The sequence below is a fragment of the Ascidia mentula genome, chromosome 1, assembly GCF_947561715.1.
Source record: "Ascidia mentula chromosome 1, kaAscMent1.1, whole genome shotgun sequence".
NCBI classification, from domain to species: domain Eukaryota; kingdom Metazoa; phylum Chordata; class Ascidiacea; order Phlebobranchia; family Ascidiidae; genus Ascidia; species Ascidia mentula.
The window spans coordinates 20,011,961-20,019,687 of record NC_138566.1 but is presented as its reverse complement, the minus strand read 5'-3'; the positions used below and the strand labels follow the sequence as shown (position 1 = coordinate 20,019,687).

General features: G+C 35.5%; 2 protein-coding genes across 2 annotated transcripts; one reads left to right on the top strand and one right to left on the bottom strand.

The window, feature by feature from the left end:
• Positions 1-1,230: 1,230 nt before the first annotated feature.
• On the top strand, positions 1,231-4,179 carry LOC145914338 (dnaJ homolog subfamily C member 21-like). The gene is made up of 11 exons (XM_083002161.1): positions 1,231-1,423; positions 1,599-1,692; positions 1,854-1,977; positions 2,077-2,205; positions 2,271-2,444; positions 2,504-2,622; positions 2,704-2,800; positions 3,089-3,219; positions 3,282-3,385; positions 3,524-3,584; positions 3,657-4,179. The coding sequence occupies exons 1-11, from the start codon at positions 1,327-1,329 to the stop codon at positions 4,087-4,089; spliced, it is 1,563 nt and encodes a 520-aa protein (XP_082858287.1). The 5' UTR covers positions 1,231-1,326; the 3' UTR covers positions 4,090-4,179.
• A 90-nt stretch (positions 4,180-4,269) lies between these two features.
• Positions 4,270-6,776, bottom strand: LOC145909206 (uncharacterized). The gene is made up of 8 exons (XM_082996541.1): positions 6,444-6,776; positions 5,877-6,309; positions 5,401-5,697; positions 5,137-5,218; positions 4,998-5,064; positions 4,775-4,935; positions 4,635-4,710; positions 4,270-4,555 (listed from the first exon to the last, which is right to left on the bottom strand). The coding sequence occupies exons 1-8, from the start codon at positions 6,555-6,557 to the stop codon at positions 4,421-4,423; spliced, it is 1,365 nt and encodes a 454-aa protein (XP_082852667.1). The 5' UTR covers positions 6,558-6,776; the 3' UTR covers positions 4,270-4,420.
• Positions 6,777-7,727: the final 951 nt, after the last annotated feature.

The following is a 7,727-nucleotide window of genomic DNA, read 5'->3' as shown; positions in this document are numbered from 1 at the left end:
TATTGACAAGCCGTAAGGTGATCAAACATATTACACTTCTGCCTAATTCCTTACAGCTTTACCTTGAGGTTTCCTCTGTTTCCCACAACACCCGTTAACTGCAATTAAAAACAACGTCCACCTCGAAAACATGTCTTCGTGAGGTTTTCCACCTTGTTTCGAGTGGCAAAAACGACTGACTGATACCGACGTGTTGACGCTTAAGAAATGTCCTGACCATACCTCGTTAATAATTATAACGGTGCCGGGAAACTCTAGACAAATATTTGAACTTTGGATTCGATTAGATGTTTAGATTCCTTCACTCCTCGAACGTTTCTCTTTTTTATCGCATTACTTGTATAGGTTCACAAACGAATGTTTGCTTTTATAACCTGAGACACTGAAATACGAGCATTTAAATTTTTTTGTATCTACTTACGCATATGAATTTATTAATATCGATTTGGCGTACCAGTGTATAATGGCTCAACTGAAGCCATTTTAAACGGCCACACATACAGAGAACAACATATCGTATACATGCACGAATGACAATTCCAAAATAACGATTACTAGACCAAATCATATCACTTTTTATTTTCATTTGTCTTGCCTATAAGCGGGATTATACCGATTAGAACTGTTTCATTCAATTCAGTGGCAATTTGGGCTGGTCTTAGACACCTCGCCTCTTGTCCAGTTGTCATAAACAAATTCAGACATAGGCCTACTTGGTTACAACAGTATCTGCCACAATCGTATGATGCTCATTATCGAAATAATCGTAAACAAGGTCAACATTCCCGCATTTATAAAGTCAACACATCTTGCTATTATCAGCAACGACCGGGAATATCTCAAAATGAAAAACGTAGAAAACAAAGACAACATTTTGAACTTTTTTGGCACGTTAGATTGTTTATCTAACGTGTCAACTATAGTCAATCAACTATTTATATGTGTTACATATTGTATACATGTAGTGCACTACATGGGGTGTATTGAATCGTCCGCAAAACACAAAGTTTTTATTTTTTTTGTCTTTGGAAATACCTCTTTTGTTGATAATTTTTTGAATTAATTTTTTGAAATAGTATTTTTAAATATAATAGGTCTTTTGGGTATCAGCGGTATCTGCATATATATATCAGGTATTTATCAAGTAATTATTGGACATAACCGAAGCGGAGGAGTGCAACGCAAAAAACTAACAAAACAAAAAAGACGTGTGTTTTGTTGAGTTGAGCTTGTAGAAGTGAAATTGAACGTCCGTCGCTAATTGCCAGTTCGGTTGACGAGAAGGAGAAGTTGTATTTGTTTTAACCCTAGACGAAAATCGTTGCGATGAAGTGTCATTATGCAGTTCTGGGATTGGAATTAACAGCAAATGAAGACGAAGTTAAAAAAGCTTACCGTAAAAAGGCGTTAAAGTGGCACCCAGGTGAGTGAGTTTTCGTCCATATTTGAAAGTTTGTAATGTGTGCGCAGAGGTTTTGTTTGGCGAATGTTGATTGTGAGACCAAACAACGTTTTTCAGATGTCAATGTATCACTTAATTTATTGTGTGTGGAGAATACTGTTTTTCTTGGGTAAAATGAAAATTTTTGTTGTGACAGATAAAAATATTGACAACTCAGAAGAAGCTACTGAGCAATTTCGTTTGGTACAAGCAGCTTATGATGTTTTGTCAGATCCACAGGAAAAAGCTTGGTAATATTATTTTGGTACAACATATATGCCTAACATAGCAGCATCTAATGATGCATTTAAATAAAAAATGTGTAAAACATTATGGCTTTGATCCAACTTTGCTGCAGTACCACTTTAGGGGAAAATCTATTTGTCATCAACAAACATTTTTTTATGTATAGGTATGATAAACACAGATTGAAAATCCTTCATAAAAGTGAGTTTGAGGGTTTTAAAGATTCTACTTCCGACATATTGGATTTTTTTACACCATCTGCCTTCAAAGGATTTGGAAATGATGACAAGGTCTACATTGTTAATATGCATACTTTCTTGCAACAATCTTAATAGTTTAAAAAGGTTAGTATCTACCATCACCAACCATGCTTCTTGTCTCATATTCAGGGATTTTATTCTGTGTACCGGGATTTGTTTAAAAGAATATCTGAAGAAGATAAGAGATTTTGTGATGACAACTCAACTGATTTTGAAGAATTGCCATGCTTTGGTGATGCTGACAGCGACTATACTTCAGTAAGTTGAATTTGCGGTTGGTAGTTGGTGCTAATGACTATTTAAAAAATGTTTTATTTTGTCAGATTGTTCACCTGTTCTATGCAGTTTGGCAGTCTTACTGTACAAAACTCACTTATGTATGGGTAGAAAAATATGACGTCCATGAAGCTCCAGACCGAAGAATTGCAAGGCTCATAGAAAAAGAAAACAAAAAGGAAAGGGACAAAGAAAAAAGAAACCGCAATGAAATTATCAGGGTATGTAGTTGTTTAATTGCTGATAGTTTTGTCATGCACATTTTCACCGTATAATTCAGGACCTGGTCAAGTTTGTACGCAAGCGAGATCCAAGAGTTCAGATTCACAGGGAGAAGTTGACCCAGCATGCAGCAGAACAAGCAGAAAAAGCTGCACAAAAAAGAGCTGAAGTCCTGCGGTAAGTATGCGTTGTTGTTTTAGGCAGATGACCTACCTAAACTTGTCAGATCCATGCTAATCAATTTATTTTGTGGAACAGTTCCAGAATAGAGGAAACAGCATTGTATGCAGAAAAAAACTTACAACAAAGTGTGGAGCATTCAAACAGACTAACTGAATTGGAGAACATGATGAAGGCCAGTTTATAAGCTCCAATGTCTCATTTTAGTGCTAAAATTCAAAAAGTATTATTTACAATTCTTTTTAATTGTACAGTGATCTGTTGTATTCTGCCATCCTTACTCCAAGGCTTACAAAATTAATGTTTACTTTGTTGTATGTACTTTCACAGTACGTAAAAAGTATCAGTGTTGCAGTAAATTTCATGTAAAATAAATATCATACAACTGTAATCCTTACACACAAAAAAATAATTTGTGGTGAACCTGTTCAAACAAATGTTGACATAATGCTGAAACTTTTAGGATGAATTTGGTTTTTCCACTGATGAAGAAGAATTAGATGAAGAGCCACAAAACTCATCAGATGAGGAAAGTGAACATTCAGATGAGCTATTTTGTGTTGCGTGCAACAAGCAGTTCAAAACTGCTCAAGCGTAGGTTAAAAACTGTTTAAAATTTGGCTGACTTTAAATTTTTTTTTAATATTTTGCTGTAGAATAAAAAACCATGAAAAGTCCAAGAAACACAAAGAAAAGTTTACTCAGCTCCAAGCAGAAATGAGAGAAGAAAATGCAGGTCAAGCAGAAGATCAAGTTGATGGTAGCACATTCACATGTTTAAACAAACTGGAAAACAGTACAATCCCTAATAACTGCTCTATTGCGTGCCAAGATACAATTAAGTTTGATTTATGTAACGTTACACATTTTATAAAATAACATAGGGTGCATGTTTCAGAAACTGTCGAGGAACAAAGCAACTGTTCAGAGGGGACGGACATGCCAGAGCAGCCAAAGAAGTAAGATGCTTTTGCTGTTTTTTTTTCAAATGTGCAGTGGTCAAATTTCATCATACACTACATTCTGACAAGGTTGACCAAAAAACAGAAGAAACAACGAAAACTACATGCAGAGTTATTCGGAGACGACAAAGAACATGCCAGTCATGAAACCCCACAGTCCAATTTTACTGATCAGGAATTGTCCAAACATGATGATGTAGAAACCACAGAAGTAACCTCTGGTGAAAAAGACATGCTGGAGATTACCGAAAACATTAAAACAGATGGAGCCAAAACAAATCCTTCAAAAGCCAAGAGGAAAAAGCAAAATAAATCAAAAAATAATTCCCAAATTTCGAAACAATCACAAACCACGATATTGCCACCTGCAAACAACTTGTGTGGCACTTGCAATAGAGAATACCCATCAAGAAATAAATTGTTTCAGCACATAAAGTCCTCTGGGCATGCCATGATTGTGCAGGACCAGCCTAAATCTCAACGTGGAAAGAAAAAGAAATAATTTTTTTTAATAGTTTGAACTGCTTTTGCATGGTGCAATAGTTTTTTAACACTGTACTAAAGATTAAGGAAAGCTATTAAAAGTATCATGCAATTTGATGTTTGGTGGACTTTGTTTTTGCCCAACTAGACTTTTCCTAGGACCTTGGTAAATAAATCCAAACTGATCAAAAATGAAGATTTGTAATTTAGGCTCGAGCAACGATCAGAAAAGAATAAGATCTGCATTAATAATATTGTAAAAACTGTGTAGTAAAAAGTTGTGCAGAAAAAAACACTATGCAGCGCACAGGATTGGACAAATTGAACAATTCATTTTTTTAAGCACACTTTCATGGAGACAAATTGTGAAGCTGAAGTTGTTCATCTAATTCAGCAAGTATGTTGTTCAGTTTTAAGTTGGACTCCTGGAGGTCCTTGTTCACTTTATGACGACGGGTTGATACTCGATTCCCCTGCTTTAGTTTCTGCAGCAAACAAAAAGAGCTGGTCAATTAAATCAAGTACAAAACACTTGTCTTAGCTATTTAATATTTATTATGTTACCCTTTTTTTCGTTGGTCTTTCAGCAGGGTTTGTGTTAAAATATATGGTACGAGCTCTCCTCCTCTTTTCAAGAAATCTGTGTAAAGTGATCAATCAATATGCTGATACCACAAGACAAATATTTTTTTGAAAAAACAAACTTTGTGGTTCCATCTTTTTCTAGCTTTGGGTATTCAAATATTGTTTCCAAGGCTTTGGGGATAGGAGTGCTATAGTTCTTATTGGTATAAATTTCTTCAACAGAAAACTTCTCCTTTTTGATGCGCAATGGTTTAGGAAGACCCATAGGTGTTTGCCTCACCTTCAGATTAAATGAATGTAAATGGTTTCTGTCACAGCAATGAAAAAAAAGTTTTACCAAACCTGAACTGGGGGAAGTGTTTTTCTGATGTGTTTTTGGCTGCTTCTCAATGATCGCTTTGTTGGGGGACTGAAGAAACAACGCAACCATAAAAATATTCCTGAATTCATTACATGTATCACAAATAGAACGAAAATTTACCTGTGACAGGTGTTATTTGTCGGTTCTCTTGTCGCTTCCCCGGTGACAGAAAGTTGTGGAGCATTAATTTGCTTTTCACATTCTAGATCACACAAAAACTTGAGAATAAAAGTTACAGCAAGCAACCAAGTAAAATGCTAATCAGTTTTACCAAGCTTTTCATTTTTAATTCATCAGTAAGCACATTTTAAAAACAGTCACTACGTTTTAATGTGAAGCTTTGCATGTTATAAAGTTTAAACACACAAGAAACTAAGTACTAACCATGTTGACTATTGGCATTACTAATACTGTCATCATTTGGTAAAATGTGCTTGTGGGTAGGACTGTTATCGACAGTACACAGGCTTTCTTCAACACAACCAGAATCAGCAATGACCATGTTATGCAAGGTCACTTTAAGACTGTGGCACATATCTTCAGTTTTTTGTTGTCCATTGTTACCACATTCATCACTTCTGGGCAAAATGTCCTTTAAGGTAGAATCTTTTTCATCTTCAGACAGGCTATCAGGTGAAGGTGGCAACCACGACTTCGAAGCATTGTCATCAGAAGTTTCTGCTATACATCAACATGTTTTGTGTGTTAAATTGATGAGAGTACATCAAGGTATATCTTAAAATAAAACAACATTTTTTCCAGTGTGTGTACAAAAATATCTTTTGTATCTCATGCTTATCTTTCCTCTTTAAGTTTAACAACAAATTCTCTATTTTGCTACAAGTTATATTTTTAAATACCTTTATCTTTCACATTGCATATTTTAATGGTTGTTATTGGTTCATTTTCTGTTTGCAGAAAGGGCCTCTTCGAGGAAGGAGGTTTACTGTTATCAGGAGTCCTTAAAACTGACAAATCTTCATCTACAAGTACTCTTTTTCTCCTTGCCTTTTTCAATTTTGTTTCATTGCACGAGTCGGTAATGTATGTTGGTGGCAGCAGATGTGAACCACTTGGCACACAGAATTCAATGTTGCTTTTACTTGTTTTTTCACATAATGGTTCATTACTTGGCAGTTCAGTCAAGAGTTTCACACGCTTGTGTTCTACAGTGACTTCTGGTTCAATCTCAATGACAGCTCTTGCAGTTGAAAGTAAAGTTAAAGGATCAAAATCCCCTTGCTTTTTTGAATTACATTGAAGGCTTCTTGTTTCCTGATGCCTTCTATGTATCTGCAACAAAGCAACACCAAGCCAGTGCATTTATGCAGCACTTTTAACTAATTATTTTTGCAACATGAATTAGTGTTTTAAAAAAGCAAACAGATTTGCAACTTTTTGGGCATGTTAACAACATTACAACTTACATTTGAAGTTAAAGTTTTGCCTATGTGCACACAATCTATCAATTCTTCTATGTTGAGTGCCTCAGGGTTAGTTGATGATCCCATAAGTATTGAAGTTTTGAAATTCTGATACATTAAACTAACTGTGGAACAGTAAAAAAAGTTCTACATAAACTGAAGTGCAAAAATTATAATGCTCTTAGAACTGTCACATAACCAAATGTATTTGATGGAATAGACTAACCATAACTTAAAGTGTGACTTGTGGTAAACCAAACCAAAAAAGCAAACTTGCTTTTGCATCGCAGAATTGACTATACTTAAAAAGTAAACTTTCCGGCTTTTTTATGCAAAGTTTTTTGCTTCGTAACTAATCCAGGGGGTAACACTAATTTACGGAATAAGGAATCTCACACTAATTTACGGAGCTAAGGAACTCAAGGAAAATCACAGACACTAATTTACGGAGCTAATGAACGGAAATAGACGACCTTGTCCAGTTCCGTGAGCCCTATCTGCATTCCTTAGACGCCCTTGACCAGTTCCGTAAGCTCTATATATTTTCCTTTGACTATTTCCGTTCCTTAGCTCCGTAAATTAGTGTCTGTGATTTTCCTTAGGTTCCTTAGCTCCGTAAATTAGTGTGAATTTCCTTAAATTCCTTATTTTGTAAATTAGTGTTACCCTGTCTAACGACGACATAACACGAAGCGGTAGACTAGCAAAAGACACTACCGCGAATCACCCTCCTTTAGTTAACAACATGGCAAAGCAAAAGTGCAATTATGGACACTCTTGAGGGAAGGTTTACACATCTGCTGTACTGCTGACTGGTCTGGTTGTGAGGTAATTCTTTAGCTTAGCATGTACCATTCACTGTAGGCCTATACGCCCTGCGCTGTAAAGTGTATACATTTTAAAATTTCAATATTACGCGTCGCTGGAGTAATTGTAAAGTGAATGATATTTTTTACAGGCAGGGTGAATTAGGGGCGAAAGAAAAAAATGCACATCTATCGGGATGACAGTCGGTATGTGTTTCTAAAGATTATCCTTATTTTTGACATGCGACAATTGTTTTTTTTTGTATTTTTTGACACCGCCTCTAAAAAGGACGCACAGTTTGTCAAAATAAAGTACAATGTAGCCTACAATTTGGGTGAATAAAATTTTCCCAAACCACGCAACCAAAAAGGTGAAGAAGCACTGTCGAAATGAGACTGGTTATCTCTTCACCGTATTTTATTTTTTTATCACTGTTCCTAAAATTATCATTAGGCCTAGATTCTGACGTTTCAATATTCA